This window comes from Cherax quadricarinatus, unplaced genomic scaffold (assembly GCF_038502225.1).
Source record: "Cherax quadricarinatus isolate ZL_2023a unplaced genomic scaffold, ASM3850222v1 Contig2062, whole genome shotgun sequence".
Classification (NCBI taxonomy): Eukaryota; Metazoa; Arthropoda; class Malacostraca; order Decapoda; family Parastacidae; genus Cherax; species Cherax quadricarinatus.
The window spans coordinates 10,553-35,000 of NW_027197088.1; the positions used below are offsets into that span (position 1 = coordinate 10,553).

At 40.5% G+C, this 24,448-nt stretch overlaps 1 protein-coding gene across 1 annotated transcript in view; it reads left to right on the forward strand.

Moving 5' to 3' along the window:
* Window positions 1-2,977: 2,977 nt before the first annotated feature.
* Window positions 2,978-24,448, forward strand: part of LOC128690857 (Kinesin-like protein at 67A) — a gene marked incomplete at its 3' end in the record, with an annotated part of 54,896 nt that continues 33,425 nt past the window's right edge. Inside the window, exons 1-4 of the mRNA XM_070081250.1 lie at window positions 2,978-3,187; window positions 19,865-20,100; window positions 20,287-20,444; window positions 20,785-20,997. Of these exons, the coding sequence (XP_069937351.1) occupies window positions 2,988-3,187; window positions 19,865-20,100; window positions 20,287-20,444; window positions 20,785-20,997 (807 nt within the window). The remainder of the gene's footprint in view (window positions 3,188-19,864; window positions 20,101-20,286; window positions 20,445-20,784; window positions 20,998-24,448) is intronic.

The following is a 24,448-nucleotide window of genomic DNA, read 5'->3' on the forward strand; positions in this document are numbered from 1 at the left end:
GGGCGTTGACCCCCGGAACTCTCTCCAGGTAAACTCCAGGTAGCCGTAAGTATTGTAGTTTCCTCTTATAATTTAGTTCTTTCTTTTTTCTCGCCCAAATCATATTTAACGTAAATTAATTTCAATAAAACATGTTCACTTTCCAGCTATAGTTACTGGCAACTATTCTGCAGAAGTTTGACATTATTGTATACTTTTCAATGCATATAACCTGTGTACATCATGAATTTATAATTTTTTGTGCAAATTTTTATTATGAGTGGTACTAATGAAAATTGGTTAGATTAGGTTAGGTTACACTAGGTTAAGTTTGGTAATGTTAGGTTACATAACCTGAAAGTGTCACCTGTCTTGAGACTTCTTGATGTGCATTATGACCTAAATAAATTATGCATTTTCCACATCTTCCAAAATACCAATTTGTACAAGAAATGATTACTTATTCTGCAACATACATAGGTTATAAATATTTTACTGTGAAATAATGACTAAATTCCAAAGTACAGTGGACCCCCGCATAACGATCAGCTCCCAACTCTACCAATTATGTAAGTGTATTTTTGTAAGTGCTTTTGTAGGTGTATTTTTGGGGGTCTGAAACGGACTAATCTAATTCACAATATCTCTTGTGGGAACAAATTCGGTGTATAACGGCGCCCAAACAGATTTCTGGATTGAAATAATATCATTATCCGGGGGTCCACTGTATTTATAGTTCTCGGGTTTTAGATCATTTAAAAATTTATTCTTTTGGTCACAAATGTGAAGTCTTGATGGCTTATTGCCATCTCTCGCATGTCATTTCATTTGTATGCTGATACATAAAAGCCTGCCATATGTTGAGGAACTGACCATTTACAGATATTTACAGTTCTTACCTTATAGGTTGCCTATTTCCGAAGACAATAACTTTCCTTGGATTGCACAGGGAGGGAGAGGATGAAAGAACTCCAATGGAAATAAGCCACAATGCTTTTTTTTTTTATTCTGGCTACGAACTGGACAGTATCCCCCCCCCCCCCGAAAAAAAACATATCCCACCAAGGCAGGGTGACCTAAAATGAAAAACCTTTCTTTTTAAACTTAGTAATTTATACAGGAGGGGTTACTAGCCTCTCACTCCCAGCATTTTAGTCACCTCTTACAAAGGAGAAGTATTTGAATTTTATCCAAGCCGATTTGTAAACAAGAAGGTGAGAATTTTATCCAATCTGATTTGTAAGTATGAAGGTGAGAACCTAGTGCTACTAGTATCCTGGTCCATATGTATAAATATATTGTACAGTGGACCCTCGGTTATCGGCTGTTCCTGTTGCCGGCCTACTCGGTGATCGGCCTGTTTTTCGGCTCCCAATGATCGGCCGTTATTTCTGTGATTGGTAGTTTTGAACGCGTCTGCCGGCTGGGGCCCACTTGCGAGTGCGCGTCAGTTTGGCTATGGCTTTCGGTGCGTGAGGAAGCTTCTACTCATACATCTAAATATTTCGCTTGTTTTCCATTGTTTTTTTGTGGGACCATAGCTTCAAAGAAAGTTCCTAGTAAAGTTCCTGTAGTAAAGAAAGTGAGAAACACCATGGAATGTGTGTGTGTGTGTGTGTGTGTGTGTGTGTGTGTGTGTGTGTGTGTGTGTGTGTGTGTGTGTGTGTGTGTGTGTGTGTGTGTGTGTGTCAGTCTCAGTCTCAGTCTGACTGACCTGACCTACCTGACTGACCTGACCTACCTGACTGACCTGACCTGGACTGACCTGACCTGGACTGACCTGACCTGGACTGACCTGACCTGGACTGACCTGACCTGGACTGACCTGACCTGACTGGACTGACTGACCTGACTGGACTGACTGACCTGACTGGACTGACTGACTGACTGGACTGACTGACTGGACTGACTGACCTGACTGGACTGACTGACCTGACTGGACTGACTGACCTGACTGGACTGACTGACTGACTGGACTGACTGACTGGACTGACTGACTGGACTGACTGACTGGACTGACTGACTGGACTGACTGACTGGACTGACTGACTGGACTGACTGACTGACTGACTGGACTGACTGGACTGACTGACTGACTGGACTGACTGACTGACTGGACTGACTGGACTGACTGACTGACCTGACTGACTGACCTGACTGACCTGACTGACCTGACTGACTGACCTGACTGACTGACCTGACTGACCGACCTGACTGACCTGACTGACTGACCTGACTGACTGACCTGACTGACTGACCTGACTGACTGACCTGACTGACTGACCTGACTGACTGACCTGACTGACTGACCTGACTGACTGACCTGACTGACTGACCTGACTGGACTGGACTGACCTGACTGGACTGACCTGACTGGACTGACCTGACTGGACTGACCTGACTGGACTGACCTGACTGGACTGACCTGACTGGACTGACCTGACTGACTGGACTGACCTGACTGACCTGACTGGACTGGACTGACCTGACTGGACTGGACTGACCTGACTGGACTGACCTGACTGACTGGACTGACCTGACTGGACTGACCTGACTGACTGACCGACCTGACTGACCTGACTGTCTGTCTGTGTCTGGCATTCCAGAAGCCAACATAAGTCTTCAATAAATGGATGTAATTCTGATTTAATTGTTAAAAAGAAAATTTTATTTGGTGAATATTTTTGTCTGGAACGGATTAATTGTAATTACATTAATTCTTGTGGGAAATATTATTTCGGTTTTCGGCCATCTCGGTTTTAGGCCAAGCTTCTGGAACGGATTGTGGCCGATAGCTGAAGGTCCACTGTATACTATACACTTTTACTGACTAGGACAGGCCTTGCAGACCCATTACCTATCTGTAAGTAGTCTGCCAAATTGTGAAAAATATTTATATTCTCATTTGGTAGCATTTATGTATAATTAAGTTTCTCGTGTATATTATCTCCTTAATTAAAATTGTTTTTCTCCTTAGTCATTAAACAAATATTTTGTTTTCAGGCAAGATGACATTAAACAGAAAAGTCTTGAAACGTGTGCATTCGCCACTTAAGTCCCCAAAGCGAAATAATACTTCATTGCGCAAGAAGGCGCTCATTAGGCAGTTAAATGATGAAGTGCAGTTTGGTGCAGCATCTAAAGCTAATCTAAAAGTGGTTGTCAGGGTTCGGCCTCAAAACAAGTATGAAGAGGAGAATAATGCAAGGTAAGCAATACTTTTAATTCTTGAAGTACGTACTAACATGGGAGGGAGAAATGACTGGTGTTGTCCTCACCGGCACAACTAAGGTTAGTATGTTGAAGGAGGTGGTCCTACTTCTCCAGGAGGAAATCAGGAGTCTGAAGGTTCACCTTCATGAGTTTGGGAGTGTGTGAGAGGTGGCTGGAGTGGGTGAGGGGAATGAGGGGCTACCAGCAGTGAGGAGCAGTCCAGCACCTACTACAAGTAGCGAGTGGTTCCTAGTAATGGGAAGAGCATCAAAATAAGGAAGATTAAGAGAAAAGATTTGAAGGTAGGAAATTGCTTCTCTGTTCTTCAAGACGAGTGTACAGTGGTACCCAGAGTTTCAGCCATAATTCATTCTAGAAGGCTGTTCGAGTGCCCTTACCGAGCGAATTTGTTCCCATAAGAAATACTTAAAATACACTTGCATAATTGTTCGAGTTGGGTGCTGTACGAAACTTGGGGTACCACTGTACTTTAGTTGGCAGTGAAGATAAAGGTACTACTTCCCTTACTAAGAGGTAAGTGCATTCTTGTGATTGGTGACTCACAGGTAAGATATATGGACCATGCTTTCTGTAATAGGAATAAAGTGAGACTTTGTTTTCCTGGAGATAGTGTTGGTGACATAGTCAACAGGTTGGATAATGTCAGGTAATGGGAACAAGCCCATTATATGTCTCAATGCTGGTGGAAATGATATCGGGAAAGGTATGAGAGAAGAGCTGCTAGATAAGTACAGGTCGGCTATAGATTTAATTATGTCTCAGGGAGGGGTCCCAATCATATGTAGCATCTTGCCTAGAAGGGGAGTGGTCAGTGAATGGATGTCTAGGGTAATTGGTGTAAATTGCTGGCTGGACACATACTGCAAGGAACTTGTAATCCCATTCATTGATAACTGGAGCAACTTTTGTGGCAAACGTATGTATGCCAGGGATGGGGTACATCTTTCTGGGGCAGAGGTGGTAACATTTGCCAACTCTGTCAAGAGGGTCATTGCTGACATGTCTAGGATTTTAAACTGACAGAAGATAGAGGTATGGGTGTGTGTGGGAAACAGTCAGGTTGCAGCACAATGGTTGGAAACAGTAAATGTTGAAGACATTATTCATCATAAAGTTACAAATAAAGACAATGGATCAGGTCAGCAAACAAAGGAAGACAGTAGAGGGCAGCAAGACTAGCTCCCTTAAGATTTGCTATACTAATAGCAGGAGTGTAAGAAATAAGATAGACGAGCCAAGATTAATTGCAAGTGCAGGAAGCATAGATATTATTGCTATAACAGAGACGTGGCTCAATCTCAAAGATAAATGCCTTCTGAATGCCACATACATGGCTATATATTATTCCACACTGATAAGGTCAACAGGAAGGGTGGTGGATATAAAATTAGCCAGCCACTGAATCTGTTTGGTTACAGCTTCTTGAGGGCCATTAAAAAACTAATCTTGGGTGTGATTTACAGGCCCCAAAACCTTGACAGGGAATGCAGTAAGCTTTTATGGGACGAAATTCTTAAGGCATCTACATACGATATGATTCAGGATTGTTTTTTAAAACAGTTTGTGACAGAATCAACTAGAGAAAATAACCTGCTTGACTTGGTTCTTGCCAGCAGGGAATCGCTAATTAATAATCTTGAGGTTAATGATGAGCTTGGGGAAAGTGATCACAAATCAAGTCTGTCTGACTTCTGCTTGGCTGATTTCATAGGACTGGCAAATTACCTGGGTGGGCTGAACTGGAATGACCTGACATACCTGACCCATAGCTATGGGTCAGGTAAGTGGTGATGGTTGTTGATAAGACATTTTCCAGAGCATAGTTCTAGCTATGTACAGTGGACCCCCGCATAGCGACCTTAATCCGTGCAAGAGGGCTGGCATTGTTATGCGAAATGATCGGTATGCGAATGAATTTTCCCCATAAGAAATAATGGAAATCAAATTAATCCGTGCAAGACACCCAAAAGTATGAAAAAAAAAAATTTTTTTACCACATTAAATGTTAATTTTAATACACACAAACTGAAAAAGGCATGCACAATTACATGACACTTACTTTTATTGAAGATCTGGTGATGATTGATGGGATGGGAGGAGGGGAGAGAGAGTGTTAGTGTTTAGAAGGGGAATCCCCTTCCATTAAGACTTGAGGTGTCGAGTCCTTTTCTGGGGTTACTTCCCTTCTTCTTTTAATGCCACTAGGACCAGCTTCAGAGTCACTGGACTTCTTTCGCACAACATATCTGTCCATAGTGGCCTGTACCTCTCGTTCCTTTATGACTTCCCTAAAGTGTTTCACAACATTGTCAGTGTAATAGTCACCAGCACGGCTTGCAATAGCTGTGTGAGGGTGATTTTCATCCATGAAGGTTTGCACTTCAAGCCACTTTGCACAGATTTCCTTAATCTTTGTAGTAGGCAATTTCTTCAATTTCTCTCTCCCCTCCTTCGAACCAGTTTCCTCAGGTCTGGCCTCTTGCTGTTGAAGTTGATCTATCAGCTCATCAGTGGTTAGTTCTTCATTGTCCTCCTCCACCAACTCTTCCACATCATCCCCACTAACCTCCAACCCCAAGGACTTTCCCAATGCCACAATGGATTCCTCAACTGGCATAATCCTCTCAGGGTTAGCCTCAAACCCTTCAAAATCCCTTTTGTCTACACATTCTGGCCACAGTTTCTTCCAAGCAGAGTTCAAGGTCTTCTTAGTCACTCCCTCCCAAGCCTTACCTATAAGGTTTACACAATTGAGGATATTAAAGTGATCTCTCCAAAAGTCTCTTAGAGTCAGTTGAGTTTCTGAGGTCACTACAAAGCACCTTTCAAACAGAGCTTTTGTGTACAGTTTTTTGAAGTTTGCAATAACCTGCTGGTCCATGGGCTGCAGGAGAGGAGTGGTATTAGGAGGCAAAAACTTCACCTTAATGAATTTCATGTCCCCATAAAGTCGCTCTGCCACGTCTGTAGGATGACCAGGGGCATTGTCTAACACCAGGAGGCACTTAAGTTCTAATTTCTTTTCAGTTAGGTAATCTTTCACATTGGGGGCAAATGCATGGTGTAACCAGTCATAGAAAAAGTCCCTAGTGACCCATGCCTTACTGTTTGCCCTCCACAGCACACACAAATTCTCCTTGAGGACATTCTTTTGCCTGAACGGTCTGGGAGTTTCAGAGTGATACACTAATAAAGGCTTCACTTTGCAATCACCAGTAGCATTGGAACACATCAACAAAGTAAGCCTGTCTTTCATAGGCTTATGTCCTGGGAGTGCCTTTTCCTCCTGAGTAATGTAGGTCCTGCTTGGCATTTTCTTCCAAAACAGGCCTGTTTCATCACAATTAAACACTTGTTCAGGTTTCAGTCCTTCACTGTCTATGTACTCCTTGAATTCCTGCACATATTTTTCAGCTGCTTTGTGGTCCGAACTGGCAGCCTCACCATGCCTTATCACACTATGTATGCCACTACGCTTCTTAAATCTCTCAAACCAACCTTTGCTGGCCTTAAATTCACTCACATCATCACTAGTTGCAGGCATTTTTTTAATTAAATCCTCATGCAACTTCCTAGCCTTTTCGCTTATGATCGCTTGAGAGACGCTATCTCCTGCTAGCTGTTTTTCATTTATCCACACCAATAAGAGTCTCTCAACATCTTCCATCACTTGCGATCTCTGTTTCGAAAACACAGTTAAACCTTTGGCAAGAACAGCTTCCTTGATTGCCTTTCTGTTGCCCACAATAGTAGAGATGGTTGATTTGGGTTTCTTGTACAACCTGACCAGGTCGGCGACACGCACTCCACTTTCATACTTATCAATGATCTCTTTCTTCATCTCTATTGGAATTCTCACCCTTATTGCTGTAGGGTTGGAACTAGAAGCTTTCTTGGGGCCCATGGTCACTTATTTTCCAGATAAAGCACCGAAAACACTGTAATAATACGAAATATTCCGATTGTATGCTTGGATGTTACCGCGGAGGCTGGCTGGTAAACAATGCCACCGGCGGAACATATGAGGCTGGCTCAGGCCGCACATTGGACGCGTCTCGGACGAAGGGCGGTGAGCGGGTTTTTGGGCGGTATGCGAGGCAAAATTTTAGCGATAAAAAGCGTCCGGTATGCGGATTGTACGTTATGCAATGCGTACGGTATGCGGGGGTCCACTGTATATATATGGTTGGCACTGAGATAGCTGTGGTCTAACAGTTGTACCTACAGCCACCAAGAGGGTTACCAATTTGTATTTTGAAGCTTTTGGCACACAAATATGAAAAAATTTGTGAAATATCTAAAAATGACATACTATTATTATTACCATTATATTGTATTATTATTGTCATAATTATTATTAGTAGTATGTACGTATTATAATTATTGTTAATTTAGGGAACTGGAGCATAGATCCAATTCCCTAGATCAAGGGCCCTTCACCAAGGAACCTCCCTTGAGGGGAAAGGACATATCCTGAAATTTTGTTTGTATCCTGAAGCAAAAAATACTGAATGAGTTTGTATCCTGAAAAGTTCACATGGTGGGGGCGTTCGTAAGCCGAGGTTCCACTGTAGTCAGAGAAAAAGGAATAAGAAAAGCAGAGAGATTGAGGTGAAAGTTACAAGGGAATTGAAGACTAACCCAAAAGGATTGAGTATACAGAAGTAAGATTAAGGACAAGATAGGACCACTCAAAAGTTACTTGGGTCAGCTCACCGACAGTGATAAGGAATTTTTAACATTTACTTTCACTTTTTACACAGGAACATACTAGCGATATTCCAGAAATTAGTAAATTATGTAGAACAGGACGATAAACTGTGCACGATTAGGGTTACAAGTGACATGGTCCTTAGACGAATAGACAAATTAACCCTTTCAGGGTTTCGGCCGTACTAGTAAAGCTTACGCACCAGGGTTTTTGACATACTAGTACGCCTAAATTCTAGCGCCCTCAAATCTAGTGAGAGAAAGCTGGTAGGCCTACATATGAAAGAATGGGTCAATGTGGTCAGTGTGCGTGGTATAAAAAAAAACCTGCAGCACACACTGCGTAATGAGAAAAAAAAAACTTAGACCGTGTTTTTGGATTAAAACAGCGACTTTGCACTGTATTTTCGTATGGTATTTGTTGTTGTATTCTAGTTTTCCTGGTCTCAGTTTATAGAATGGAAGACATATTACAGAAATTGAGATGATTTTGACTGGTTTTACAAAGAAAAGTACCTTGAAATTGAGCTCAAAGTAGCAGAAATGTTTGATTTTTACCAAAGTTCAAAAGTAAACAAATCATGCTATGCGTCCAATACACGTCAACTGGTGAGTCAAATATTCTTTCACAAATGCGCTGATATTTTTTATACCATTTCTACACAAATGCAGTAGTCTGTATAACAGTAAATCTTCTAAATAACAAAAAAAGGCACAATACCGTGACTGGAACGATACACAAATAACCCGCACATAGAAGAGAGGAGCATATGATGACGTTTCGGTCTGACTTGGACCATTTACGAAGTCACACTAACCAGAATTGGAGCAGGACGGCTATATATAGGCGGGAAGAGGTAGTGGTGGTAGTGGGGAATTAAGGAGGAGGAGCCAGTCAAATACAAAGAAAGGGGAGCACTGCAAGGGAGCTAGGTGCCCACAGAGGGAGAGCAAGTGCACAGAGGTAGGGGGAAGGGGAAGTGATGAAATAAATAATGAAGGAACAGAAACATGCGAAGGGTTTCTACATCTCTCTATACCTATTGAAGTCTTTCTTGATCTTATCTGCCTCTGTGTGGACTCTAATTCCTTTTCCTTCCAAGGGAAATATTATTCTCAAACCTTCGGTGTCGCTATGGGCTCTCCTCTCTCTTTCCTGTCCTTGCTAATCTTTACATGGAATACTTCGAGACTGTTCTTCCTACCATCGATGTGCAACCTTCTCTCTGGCTCCGCTGTGTGGATGACATCTTTGCTTTCTGGCCTCATGACTCCAGTCTCTTCCAACCTTTTTTTTGAAGCTCTTAATAATCTTGCCCCTTCCATTAAGTTTAAAGCTGAATGGGAATCTAATTCCTTGCTTCCTTTCCTTGATGTCCATGTCCACCGCTCAGATACAGGTTTTTCCTTTTCCGTTTACCGAAAACCTATGCACAGTGGCATGTACATTCACTATTTTTCCTATCGTGCTTCCCCTGCCAAGAAAAGTGTTCTTATCTCCCTCTTTCTCCGTGCCCTCCGCATATGTGATCCTCGGTTCCTTCCAGAGGAAATTTCCACTCTTCATAATTTGTTTTCCCGTCTTGGCTACCCTTCCCATTTCATAGACTCTGCCTTCTCACGTGCTAAATGTAATTTCTTCTCTTCCAAACTCTCTACTCCTGGGAACTCTTCTGTCCTCTGCCTTCCCTACATTTCTGGTCTTTCTAATCTCAACAATTCTCTCCGTCCCTTAGACATCAAGCTTACTTTCCACCAGACTAACACTCTTCGCACTAATCTCGTTCATACCTCTCCTCCCTCTACAGATGTTCCTGGTGTCTGCTCTATTTCTTGCTCCTGTCCTCTTCAATACTTTGCAGAAACTGGCCGATCTCTTTCTGACAGACTTAGGGAGCACAAAAATAGTGTTAGGCTTGCCGACACTAACAATGCTCTGTTCTGTCACGTCAGAGATCACAGCCATCCTATTGACTGGTCTTCCGCTAAAACTGTCTTCCCTACTTCCAACTCTAACAGTCGCCGTCTAGTTGAATCCTCTCTAATATGCAACTTTCCTTGTATGAATCTTAGTCCTGGCTTCGTCTCTGTAGATGCCTTCCTCTCCCACTACATTGTAAAATGCTCCAAACTTCAGAACACCTGTGACTTAACCTGATTCCTTATTTTTTCTTCTCCCTTTTTCCCCTTTCCTCTTTCCTTTTTTGTCTTTCTTCTGTTGCGTGTTTCTGTTCCTTCATTATTTATTTCATCACTTCCCCTTCCCCCACCTCTGTGCATTTGCTCTCCCTCTGTGGGCACCTAGCTCCCTTGCAGTGTTCCCCTTTCTTTGTATTTGACTGGCTCCTTCTCCTTAATTCCCCACCACCACCACCACCTACTACTACCACTACCACCACTACTACCACTACTACCACTACCACCACTACCACTACTACCACTACCACTACTACTACTACTATTACTACTACTATTACCACTACTATTACTACTACTACTATTACCACTACTATTACTACTACCACTATTACTACTACCACTACTACTACCACTACCACTACTACTACCACTACTATTACTACTACCACTACCTCTTCCTGCCTATATATAGCCGTCCTGCTCCACTTCTGGTTAGTGTGACTGTAAATGGTCCAAGTCGGACCGAAACGTCGTCGTAAGCTCCTCTCTTCTATTTGCGGGTTATTTGTGTATTGAGTCAATCTTCTGTTTTGTTGTGAGAATAAAAATTCGAAGTGGAAAGCAAAAGAACGTAAGGGGCGTGGGGACGTGACTAATGAACAGAGGAAATGTTATTTTAGTGCCAGGAATGTCTTTCTTGTTTATTCTGAACCCTATTCGGAAATTGGCATCTTTTGAAATTTGTGTGAAATTGGCAAAATTGCTAAATTCTGACCACTGTACTGGATAGTTGAGTTTAATAAATGTGTTGTTTCTTGCACCCATTCGATATTAACCCTTTGAGGGTTTTCGTCGTACTAGTACGTCTTACGCGTAGGGGTTTTTGACGTACTAGTACTCATAAATTCTAGCGGCCTCAAATCTAGTGGGAGAAAGCTGGTAGGCCTTCATATGAAAGAATGGGTCTATGTGGTCAGTGTGCACAGTCTAAAAAAAATCCTGCAGCACACAGTGCATAATGAGAAAAAAAAAACTTTGACCATTTTTTTTTAATAAATCAGCGACTTTGCAGTGTATTTTCGTATGGTATTTATTGTTGTATTCTAGTTTTCTTGGTCTCATTTTATAGAATGGAAGACATATTACAGAAATTGAGATGATTTTGACTGGTTTTACAATGAAAGGTGCCTTGAAATTGAGCTCAAAGTAGCAGAAATGTTCGATTTTTACCAAACTTCAAAAGTAAACAAATCGTGCCAAGCGTGCAATACACGTCAACTGGTGAGTCTAATATTCTTTCACAAGTGCACCAATAATATTTATACCATTTTTTACACTAATGCAGTAGTCTGCATAACAGTAAATCTTATATTTTTTGTGAGAATAAAAATTCAAAGTGGAAAGCAAAAGAATATAAGAGGGGCCTTGAGACGTGACTAATGACTAGAGGAAATGTCATTTTAGTGCCAGGAATGTCTTTCTTGTTTATTCTGGACCCTATTCGGAAATTGGCATCTTTTGAAATTTGTGTGAAATTGGCAAAATTGCTAAATTCTGACCACTGTACTGGATAGTTGAATTTCATAAATGGGTGGTTTCTTGCACCCATTCGATAGAAAAAATGGAGTTCTAGCGAAATATTCATGTTTTTTGTCGACTAGTACAGTGAAATTGGCCGAAAATGGGGCTCAAAGTGGGCAAAATCGCCGATGCGTAAACATCGCCGAGACCGCTAACTTTGCGAGAGCATAATTCCGTAAGTTTTCTATCAAATTTCAAACTTTTGGTGTCTTTATGATCGGGAAAAGATTCTCTATCTTTTCATAAGAGAAAATAATTTTTTTTTTTTTTTAAATTTGGCCGACCCTGAGAACGAGTTTCGGAGAGGGCCTGTCGACCCTCAAAGGGTTAATGCCACTAGGACCAGCTTCAGAGTAGGCACAGTTCATCGTTCCTTTTCTTTCAATTTCTGTCAAGTCCTTTTCTGGGGTTACTTCCCTTCTTCTTTTAATGCCACTAGGACCAGCTTCAGAGTCACTGGACTTCTTCAACATATCTGTCCATAGTGGCCTGTACCTCTCGTTCCTTTATGACTTTCCTAAAGTGTTTCACAACATTGTCAGTGTCAGGTTCAAGCACGGCTTGCAATAGCTGTGTGAGGGTGATTTTCATCAAAAAAGCTTTGCACTTCAAGCCACTTTGCACACATTTCCTTAATCTTTGAAGTAGGCAACTTCTTCAATTTCTCTCTCCCCTCCTCCGAAGCAGTTTCCTCTGGTCTGGCCTCTTGCTGTTGAAGATGATCTAGCAGCTCATCAGTGGTTAGTTCTACATTGTCCTCCTCCACCAACTCTTCCACATCCTCCCCACTAACCTCCAACCCCAAGGACTTCCCCAATGCCACAATTGATTCCTCAACTGGCATAGGATTCTCAGGGTTAGCCTCAAACCCTTCAAAATCCCTTTTGTCTACACATTCTGGCCACAGTTTCTTCCAAGCAGAGTTCAAGGTCCTCTTAGTCACTCCCTCCCAAGCCTTACCTATAAGGTTTACACAATTGAGGATATTAAAGTGATCTCTCCAAAACTCTCTTAGAGTCAATTGAGTTTCTGAGGTCACTACAAAGCACCTTTCAAACAGAGCTTTTGTGTACAGTTTTTTGAAGTTTGCAATAACCTGCTGGTCCATGGGCTGCAGGAGAGGAGTGGTATTAGGAGGCAAAAACTTCACCTTAATGAAGCTCATGTCCCCACAAAGTCGCTCTGCCAAGTCTGTAGGATGACCAGGGGCATTGTCTAACACCAGGAGGCACTTAAGGTCTAATTTCTTTTCAGTTAGGTAATTTTTCACATTGGGGGCAAATGCATGGTGTAACCAGTCATAGAAAAAGTCCCTAGTGACCCATGCCTTACTGTTTGCCCTCCACAGCACACACAAATTAGCCTTGAGGACATTCTTTTGCCTGAACGCTCTGGGAGTTTCAGAGTGATACACTAATAAAGGCTTCACTTTGCAATCACCACTAGCATTGGCACACATCAACAGAGTAAGCCTGTCTTTCATAGGCTTATGTCCTGGGAGTGCCTTTTCCTCCTGAGTAATGTAGGTCCTGCTTGGCATTTTCTTCCAAAACAGGCCTGTTTCATCACAATTAAACACTTGTTCAGGTTTCAGTCCTTCACTGTCTATGTACTCCTTGAATTCCTGCACATATTTTTCAGCTGCTTTGTGGTCCGAACTGGCAGCCTCACCATGCCTTATCACACTATGTATGCCACTACGCTTCTTAAATCTCTCAAACCAACCTTTGCTGGCCTTAAATTCACTCACATCATCACTAGTTGCAGGCATTTTTTTAATTAAATCCTCATGCAACTTCCTAGCCTTTTCACTTATGATCGCTTGAGAGATGCTATCTCCTGCTATCTGTTTTTCATTTATCCACACCAATAACAGTCTCTCAACATTTTCTATCACTTGCGATCTCTATTTCGAAAACACAGTTAAACCTTTGGCAAGAACAGCTTCCTTGATTGCCGTTTTCTTGCCCACAATAGTAGCGATGGTTGATTGGGGTTTACTTGTACAACCTGGCCAGCTCGGAGACACGCACTCCACTTTCATACTTAGCAATGATCTCTTTCTTCATCTCTATAGTAATTCTCACCCTTATTCCTGTAGGGTTGGCACTAGAAGCTTTCTTGGGGCCCATGGTCACTTATTTTGCAGAAAAATCACCAAAAACACTGTAATAATACGAAATGTTCCGATTGTATGCTTGGATGTTACCGCGGAGGCTGGCTGGTAAACAATGCCACCGGCGGAACATGTGAGGCTGGCTCAGGCCGCACATTGGACGCGTCTCGGACGAATCGCGTTGAGCGGGTTTTTTAGCGGTATGCGAGGCAAAATTTTAGCGATAAAATGTATCGGTATGCGGATTTAACGTTATGTGATGCCAACGTTATGCGGGGGTCCACTGTATTGGACCCCTTGTTCACAGTCTACATAAACGACATAGATGAGGGAATAAATAGTGATAAATAGTGCCAGGGATAAATGTAAATGGGGAGCCTTTAATTGAGCTATGTGTAGAAAGAGATTTGGTAATAAGTAATGCATATTTTATGAAAAAGAAGATAAATAAATAAAGGTATGATGTAGCATGTAATGAAAGTAGTTTATTAGATTATGTATTGGTGGATAAAAGGTTGATGGGTAGGCTCCAGGATGTACATGTTTATAGAGGGGCAACTGATATATTGGATCTTATTTAGTTGTAGCTACAGTTAGAGTAAGAGGTAGATGGGAAAAGAGGAAGGTGGCAACAACAAGTAAGAGGGAGGTGAAAGTGTATAAACTAAGGGAGGAGGAAGTTCGGGCGAGATATAAGCGACTATTGGCAGAAAGGTGGGCTAGTGCAAAGATGAGTAGTGGGGGGGTTGAAGAGGGTTGGAATAGTTTTAAAAATGCAGTATTAGAATGTGGGGCAGAAGTTTGTGGTTATAGGAGGGTGGGGGCAGGAGGAAAGAGGAGTGATTGGTGGAATGATGAAGTAAAGGGTGTGATAAAAGAGAAAAAGGTAGCTTATGAGAGGTTTTTACAAAGCAGAAGTGTTATAAGAAGAGCAGAGTATATGGAGAGTAAAAGAAAGGTAAAGAGAGTGGTGAGAGAGTGCAAAAGGAGAGCAGATGATAGTGGGAGAGGCACTGTCAAGAAATTTTAATGAAAATAAGAAAAAATTTTGGAGTGAGTTAAACAAGTTAAGAAAGCCTAGGGAAAGTATGGATTTGTCAGTTAAAAACAGAGTAGGGGAGTTAGTAGATGGGGAGATGGAGGTATTAGGTAGATGGCAAGAATATTTTGAGGAACTTTTAAATGTTAAGGAAGAAAGAGAGGCAGTAATTTCATGCACTGGTCAGGGAGGTATACAATCTTTTAGGAGTGAAGAAGAGCAGAATGTAAGTGTGGGGGAGGTATGTGAGGCATTACGTAGAATGAAAGGGGGTAAAGCAGCTGGAACTGATGGGATCATGACAGAAATGTTAAAAGCAGGGGGGGATATAGTGTTGGAGTGGTTGGTACTTTTGTTTAATAAATGTATGAAAGAGGGGAAGGTACCTAGGGATTGGCAGAGAGCATGTATAGTCCCTTTATATAAAGGGAAAGGGGACAAAAGAGACTGTAAAAATTATAGAGGAATAAGTTTACTGAGTATACCAGGAAAAGTGTACGGTAGGGTTATAATTGAAAGAATTAGAGGTAAGACAGAATGTAGGATTGCGGATGAGCAAGGAGGTTTCAGAGTGGGTAGGGGATGTGTAGATCAAGTGTTTACATTGAAGCATATATGTGAACAGTATTTAGATAAAGGTAGGGAAGTTTTTATTGCATTTATGGATTTAGAAAAGGCATATGATAGAGTGGATAGAGGAGCAATGTGGCAGATGTTGCAAGTATATGGAATAGGTGGTAAGTTATTAAATGCTGTAAAGAGTTTTTATGAGGATAGTGAGGCTCAGGTTAGGGTGTGTAGAAGAGAGGGAGACTACTTCCCGGTAAAAGTAGGTCTTAGACAGGGATGTGTAATGTCACCATGGTTGTTTAATATATTTATAGATGGGGTTGTAAAGGAAGTAAATGCTAGGGTGTTCGGGAGAGGGGTGGGATTAAATTTTGGGGAATCAAATTCAAAATGGGAATTGACACAGTTACTTTTTGCTGATGATACTGTGCTTATGGGAGATTCTAAAGAAAAATTGCAAAGGTTAGTGGATGAGTTTGGGAATGTGTGTAAAGGTAGAAAGTTGAAAGTGAACATAGAAAAGAGTAAGGTGATGAGGGTATCAAATGATTTAGATAAAGAAAAATTGGATATCAAATTGGGGAGGAGGAGTATGGAAGAAGTGAATGTTTTCAGATACTTGGGAGTTGACGTGTCGGCGGATGGATTTATGAAGGATGAGGTTAATCATAGAATTGATGAGGGAAAAAAGGTGAGTGGTGCGTTGAGGTATATGTGGAGTCAAAAAACGTTATCTATGGAGGCAAAGAAGGGAATGTATGAAAGTATAGTAGTACCAACACTCTTATATGGGTGTGAAGCTTGGGTGGTAAATGCAGCAGCGAGGAGACGGTTGGAGGCAGTGGAGATGTCCTGTTTAAGGGCAATGTGTGGTGTAAATATTATGCAGAAAATTCGGAGTGTGGAAATTAGGAAAAGGTGTGGAGTTAATAAAAGTATTAGTCAGAGGGCAGAAGAGGGGTTGTTGAGGTGGTTTGGTCATTTAGAGAGAATGGATCAAAGTAGAATGACATGGAAAGCATATAAATCTATAGGGGAAGGAAGGCGGGGTAGGGGTCGTCCTCGAAAGGGTTGGAGAGAGGGGGTAAAGGAGGTTTTGTGGGCAAGGGGCTTGGACTTCCAGCAAGCGTGCGTGAGCGTGTTAGATAGGAGTGAATGGAGACGAATGGTACTTGGGACCTGACGATCTGTTGGAGTGTGAGCAGGGTAATATTTAGTGAAGGGATTCAGGGAAACCGGTTATTTTCATATAGTCGGACTTGAGTCCTGGAAATGGGAAGTACAATGCCTGCACTTTAAAGGAGGGGTTTGGGATATTGGCAGTTTGGAGGGATATGTTGTGTATCTTTATATGTGTATGCTTCTAAACTGTTGTATTCTGAGCACCTCTGCAAAAACAGTGATAATGTGTGAGTGTGGTGAAAGTGTTGAATGATGATGAAAGTATTTTCTTTTTGGGGATTTTCTTTCTTTTTTGGGTCACCCTGCCTCGGTGGGAGATGGCCGACTTGTTGAAAAAAAAAAAAAATAACCATTCCACGTATAAATTAAATAATGTAGATCTTATTATAAACTGATTACAAAAAGGATTTGGGAGTTCTGATTAGCAGTAATCTAAAACAGACAACAGTGCATAAGTGTTTGCAATAACGTGAACAGAATCCTTGGCTTCCTATCAAGAAGCATAAATAATAGGAGTCCTCAGGTTGTTCTTCAACTCTATATATCCTTGGTTAGGCCTTGTTTAGATTATGCTGCACAGTTTTGGTAACCTTATTACAGAATGAATATAAATGCACTGGTGAACATACAAAGGAGGATGACAAAGTTGATCCCATGTATTGGAAACCTTCCCTACGAGGATAGACTGAGGACCTTGAATCTGCACTCTAGAAAGGCATAGAATTAGTGGGGATATGAGTTAGGTGTACAAATGGAGAACAGGAATAAATAAAAGGGATGTAAATAGCATGGTAAAAATGTCTAGCCAAGACAGGACTTGTAGCAGTGGTTTTAAGTTGGAAAAATTCAGATTCAGGAAAGATGTAGGAAAGCACTGGTTTGGTAAGAGTTGTGGATGAGTGGAACAAACTCCCAAGTATCATCATAGAAGGTAAAACATTGTGTAGTTTTAAAAATAGGTTAGATAAATACATAAGTGGGTGTGAGTTGGACCTAACAAGTTTGTGCTACTAGTTCTAATACTGTGCTCCTTAAGTGAATTTTACCTGACCTGACTAGGTTGGGTCATTGGCTTAAACCAGTAGGAGACTTGGACCTGCCACACATGAGCCAGTAGCAACATGACTCCCAAAATCATAATGACACGATTGCAAATAAACCATACCACAGGCGGGGTTTGAACCTGCGGTTAGTCTCAAAACTCCAGACCGTCGCGTTAACCACTGAGCCAGCTAGCTTCAATAAGATTCATCCAACTAGGTATATTTCTACACTATAGGAAGGTTAGCATAGGCACCACTGTGACCACAAATGCAAGTGGCTGGCCCAGTGGCTAATACAATGGTCTGGAGTTTTGAGACTGGGTTCATGCCCCACCCGTGGTATAGTTTGAGCCAGTAGGCCTGCTGCAGTGTTGCTTCTTATGTTCTTATATATGTGTACAAGGGGCTGATAATGTAGTGCTTAGTTGAGAAGCTAGGAGGAGCTGTGTGCCGACCACTTCTGTTCAGTTGTACCAGCATTGTACACTAATACAGTGCTGCCCTGCATTTTTTCTTGCTTTGTCAGATGGATTTCTTTTGGTGTATGGTATGTTGTAGGTGTAGTGGGTCATAAGTTTGCTAAGTGGTTTCAAAAACAAATTTACAGTGGTGAGTCTCTCCATTCGAAGCTCCTCCATGCCTGCCCACCGCTGACTCTGTTTTACACCTTTGTTGATCAAACATTTGATATTTTAACCCTTCTTGATCTTTATAGTGGTATGTATATCAATATCTGCTGTTGAAAAAACAAAAGACAAGACCTCTTATCCCAGACAGTAGTACAGGTGACTGTATACTATTACAAATGGAGTGAGAGAGATGGGAAGAAATTTAGAACAGATTTTGTAAAGCATGTGTGCCATAAAGACAGAACATTATTGTCAAACATCTCTAGTCTTAAGATTTTAACCTAGAAAGAATAAAAAGGCACAGTACCCTGACTGGAACAATTTGCAGATAACCCGCACATAGGAGACTGAAACTCGTGACTTTTTGGTCTGCGTGGACCATTTAGTCACAGAAACGCAAAGGAAAGGGAAACAAAATGAGAAGGGGGGGTACGGGGGTGGTAGAACAGGAGGAAGGAGTATTATTTTAATAGTGGAAGTTAGTAGTATGTTAGTAAAAGTGGTGCAACAGTGATAGTGGTGGCAGATGAGGTAGTGGGAAAAAGGGCAGAATGGTGGTTGTTGGCGATGCTAAATATTTTTTAACATGTTCGCGTGTTTACTCGTGTTTTTTAAACCAGTTTCTTGGTATCATTACCAGAGTAATTGGTCTTAGAGAACTGGAGCCTATAGGAGAGATAATTGCCCATTGGGGTAGGACAGAAACCCCAGAGGACATAACCCACCTTGGGAGAAGACAGAGGCATTGAAAATATAGGAAAAGTGAGATAGTGTGTTCTGAAATTTTGAAGCATTTGGCAATGTAATGAGAAAAAGGATCTACAGAGACAAAACCAGGACTAAGATTCACGTTAAGAACCTGTATAAGATGCTTCAACAAGACATCTGTGAAAACTAGAAGAGTAGAAAGTTTTGGCAGAGGACCATTTAGTAGGATGACTGTGATCTGACTTGACAAAAAAGAGCATTGCCAGGTCGGCTAGGCTAACTCTTCTTTTGTGCTCTTTAACTCTGTCAGAAAGTGAGCGGCCAGTTTCTCAGTAGTATTGGAGAGGACAAAAGGAGGAGGAAGTAGACTACGGAAGCATCAGTGGCAGGAGGAGAGGTATGAACTAGATTACTACGAAGCTTATTAGTTTGGTGTAAGTTAAGTTTGATATCTAAAGAATGGAGTGTGTTGATTTAGGAGGCTGGAAATATAGGGAAGGCTTTGTCTCTGTATATGCCTTCCTTTCTCATTACATTGTCAAATGCTCCAGTCTTTGGAACACTTGTGACTTGACCTGATCTTTATTGACTCTCCCTACTTCACCTTTCTTGTATTTTTATTGGCTTCTCTGTGTAGGTGGGTTCTGGCCTATGGGTGTTTGTCCTGCATGGATTTTCTTAACCCCCATGGGCCATTACCCCTCTTGTAGTGCTCCTCTAGACTACCTCCACTATTACTACTACCACTACTATCTTACCACCACAACCTCTATTGCTACTGATACAACTGTTATTTTATTATCCAGTACTACTAACTTCTACCACTGCTACTTCATCAGCATTACAGTGCATTGCAGAACCCAGATAATAATCTTACATATTGAGTATATTTGTTAAACTGATTTGATGCCTTTAAGTGTATCCTTCATTACAGATGCATTGTGAAAGTTGTGGATGATCACATGTTAGTATTTGACCCTAAAGAAGAAAACGACGGGTTTTTCTTCAAAGGTATTCGTCAACATACAAGAGATTTAAATAAGCGTCAAAATAGGGAACAAAAATTTGCTTTTGAGAGAGTATTTAATGAGAGCTCCAGCAATGAAGATGTGTACGAGGCAACTACGCAAGATATTATTGACACAGTTCTTAGTGGCTATAACTGCTCAGGTTGGTTGCAGTTTTTACTGGTGTTAAGATTAATCAGAAAAGTTCTTGCAGTGTTCAGTACTGTTTACTTAAATTTTGTAAAAATTTCTATAAGTTGTCTAATGGTGTTTGGGCCCTTGTGTATGTCATACTAGTATAATGTTATTTCGAATTTTGTATATTATAATTAGTATTTTTAATTTTCAGTTTTTGCATATGGAGCGACAGGTGCTGGCAAGACCTTCACTATGCTCGGGAAAGATGACTACCCTGGCATTGCTTTCTTGACACTGATGGAACTTTATCGGCGTATTGAGGAGATAAAAGATGAAAAAACGTGTGAAGTTGGAATATCATATATTGAGGTTATTGTTTTGATTAAATTGAGGCAGACCTCTTGAACTTTATATATTTCTAGATACAAATTGCATTTTGAATTCATGCATCAGGAAAGGAAATTATTTTTGCAATTGCACATGAATTGTACATATCAGGAAGTGAACCACTGGAGCTGTGAATTCTGGTTGCAGAGTGATATAGTTTGTGTAACCAGTTACTCATTTTCCATTGGCATTCTAGATTATTGTTCCTAGAAGTTCCTTTATTTTACTATACTAACATTTTTTCATGATTTTTAATTAAATCTTGAAAGTACATTGGGAATAACCAAATCTGTACCATTACTTAATCTAGACTGAATTTCAGGTTTACAATGAAATGGTACGTGACCTTCTAGAACCAGGAAAACCACTCAATGTACAAGAAGCTGGACGTCAAGTTATAATCCCTGGCTTGTCTCTACACAAACCAAAAAATGCAGAAGAACTGATGGCGATGTTAGCACAAGGCAATCGGAATCGCACGCAGCATCCTACTGATGCCAATGCAGAGTCTTCTAGGTCTCATGCTGTGTTTCAGGTAATGAACAAGACAATTACCTGTTTTGAGTTTGCATGGGATGATCACTTGCTCTTGGACCATATCTTAATATTATATTACAGCCTCTCCTCACTTAATGACTGAGTTCCATTCCTAAGATCACGTTGGTAAATGAATTCGTTGCTAAGCGAGGAGCACACTATAATGGTAGTGGGTTTGAATCGACCATCATTTGATATTGTTTTAATGTCATCTTTGCACCATGTATAACATTTCTGGTTTATTCCTAAATGCTTATACAGTAATGTACTGTATATTGTAATAAACAGAATAGAGGAAATCGGCTATAATATACATTATTTAGGTATGTATACTGGTCAGAGAGCCCGTCGTAAGTCCGAGGTGTCAGTAAGCGAGTACAGTACGTCGCTAAGTGAGGAGAGGCTGTAATGACCAAAAAAAAAAAAAAAAAAAATGCAGTGGGATATAGGTAGTAGGTCTAGTAGGCCAGTTTGCTTAAAAAGAGAGAACAAGAGGGCATTGTTGGAAATTACACATGCGAGTTATAGGGATTTTAGTATTTACTTTTTCTGCCAAAATGGCAAGAAATGTGGAATGCACTAAGAATCTCAGTGAAGCCTAACCTGTACATGGGTTGTAAAATTGATGTTAAGAGGTATTTTGTGCCAGCTGGTAGAAGGTAAAGAGGTGGAAGCCTTCATTCAAACTCAAAAAGGTATTTAAACAAATCTTTGAGTAGCAAAATGATGTCAGGAATAACTGGCCTGGTCACAGACCGGGCCGTGGGGGCGTTGACCCCCGGAACTCTCTCCAGGTAAACTCGGTAATAACCTATATCGAGTCAAAAATCAATGACAATCAAAGTAGTTGAAATTCAATAGAGCTAATATGTTAAATGAGGTGAAACCAAGAACTATAGCTCCCCTCTACTCCCCTGTAAACTTGGGAAATTACTGTCTGCATGATATTTTCCTCGCCTTGAGAACTCACAAAGCCCAAAGCTTGTTATTCCCTTTGACCTCCATAATTGCATGGAAATTCTTTTGTTTTGCAGTGTAGGGTAAGAATACAGTGGAACCTCGGTTTTCACATGTCCTAGTTTGTATGTAAAACTAGTTATTCTCTCTACAATGTATTTTTTGTTAATATTTTTGGGTGTCTAGAATGGATTAATTGGATTTACATTATTTCTTAATGTAAATCCAATTAATCCATTCTAGACACCCAAAAATATTAACAAAAAATACCTTTTATAGAGAATAACTATAGTTTTACATAAAACTAGGGCATACAAAAACAGGTTCCACTGTACTAGATATTGCTAGCCATATACTAAAGAAATTACGTTACATAAAAAAGATTATCAAAATATTCATTAAATATTTTTTATATTTAACTACATATTTGGGATATTGGCTGTTTGAAGTGACATCTGAGCTGTCATATCTGGGTGCCTTTGAAGAGAATGTGATTGTGTGAATGATGGTGAATGTGTGTTTTGTTACCCTGCCTTGGTGGGAGACGGCTGATGCGTTAAAAAAAAAAAAGGTAGAAGAGCAATATAATGTTTAGTGTTTATAATACAATGTCTGGCAATGCTACTTGGCTTGTTCTATATTCGTATGTACGGTGCTGTTTATTTTTTTATATGCTCTGTACAGTAAACCCTCCATTTAATGGACTTCATAAACAGAACAAAATCTGCTGAGTCAGTATACAGTAGGGCCCCACTTATATGGCAGGTTAGGTTCCAGGCTACTGCTGTAAAGCGGAAATCGCCGTAAAGTGGAACACCCTTTTTTTCCACTTATAAATGCATACAAATACTAGATAACAAGTTTACACTAACATATACATATTAAGTTAGCATTAGAACTAGGCATCAAAAAACAATAAAAAAGTACAATACACACATAGTGCACTCATTACTTACCTTTAAAATTTTTATAGTCTTCATCTAGGGTGACCCAAATAGTATTTATTGTAAGAAATCAAGTGTGGTATGTATGGTAGTCAGCCGGGCTACCATACCAGGCCAACCCACCTACACAATATTCTATTACATTTAACCCTTTGAGGGTTTTCGTCGTACTAGTACGTCTTACGAGTAGGGGTTTTTGACGTACTAGTACTCATAAATTCTAGCGGCCTCAAATCTAGTGGGAGAAAGCTGGTTGGCCTTCATATGAAAGAATGGGTCTATGTGGTCAGTGTGCACAGTCTAAAAAAAATCCTGCAGCACACAGTGCATAATGAGAAAAAAATTTTTACCATTTTTTTAATAAATCAGTGACTTTGCAGTGTATTTTAGTATGGTATTTATTGTTCTATTCTAGTTTTCTTGGTCTCATTTTATAGAATGGAAGACATATTACAGAAATTAAGATGATTTTGACTGGTTTTACAATGAAAGGTGCCTTGAAATTAAGCTCAAAGTAGCAGAAATGTTGATTTTTGCAAACTTCAAAAGTAAACAAATCATGCCAGCGTGCAATACGTCAACTGGCGAGTCTAATATTCTTTCACAAGTGCACCAATAATATTTATACCATTTTTACACACTAATGCAGTAGTCTGCATAACAGTAAATCTTATATTTTTGTGTAAAGAATAAAAATTCAAAGTGGAAAGCAAAAGAATATAAGAGGGAGGGGCATGACGTGACTAATGACTAGAAATGTCATTTTAGTGCCAGGAATGTCTATCTTGTTTATTCTGGACCCTATTGGAAGTGGCATCTTTTGAAATTTGTGTGAAATTGGCAAAATTGCTAAATTCTGACCACTGTACTGGATAGTTGAATTTATAAATGGGTGGTTTCTTGCACCCATTCGATGAAAAAATGGAGTTCTAGCGAAATATTCATGTTTTTGTCGACTAGTACAGTGAAATTGGCGAAAATGAGGGGCTCAAAGTGGGCAAAATCGCGATCGTAAACATCGCCGAACCACTAACTTTGCGAGCATAATTCCGTGAAGTTTTTCTATCAAATTTCAAACTTTTGGTATCGTTATGATCGGAAAAAGATTCTCTATCTTTTCATAAGAAAATAATTTTTTTTTTTTTTTTTTAAATTTGGCGACCCTGAGCGAGTTTGAGGGCCTGTCGACCCTCAAGGTTAAGCATCCCAGAAGCGATAAAATGCATATACAGTTCCTCATTACTTACCTTAAAATATTTGTAGTCTTAATGTAAGGGTCAGGAGTAATAAATGAATAAAGCAGAATAAATGAGAGAGAAAGAATGAGTGCATGAGAGAGGCAGAGCGCAGAGTTATGTAAACAAACCAGGCAGAGAAGGTAAGTTTTGTAAACAGTGTACACTTCTGGTTTGTGTACAAGTTACATTAATGTACAGGTTGTCTCTACCTTGATACGGTAGAATAAATAAAGAAGAACACTCCCATTCTCATGTAACATCATTTTGAGAAGAAATGACACTGAGTGAAGGCAATGGAAATAAGTCACCC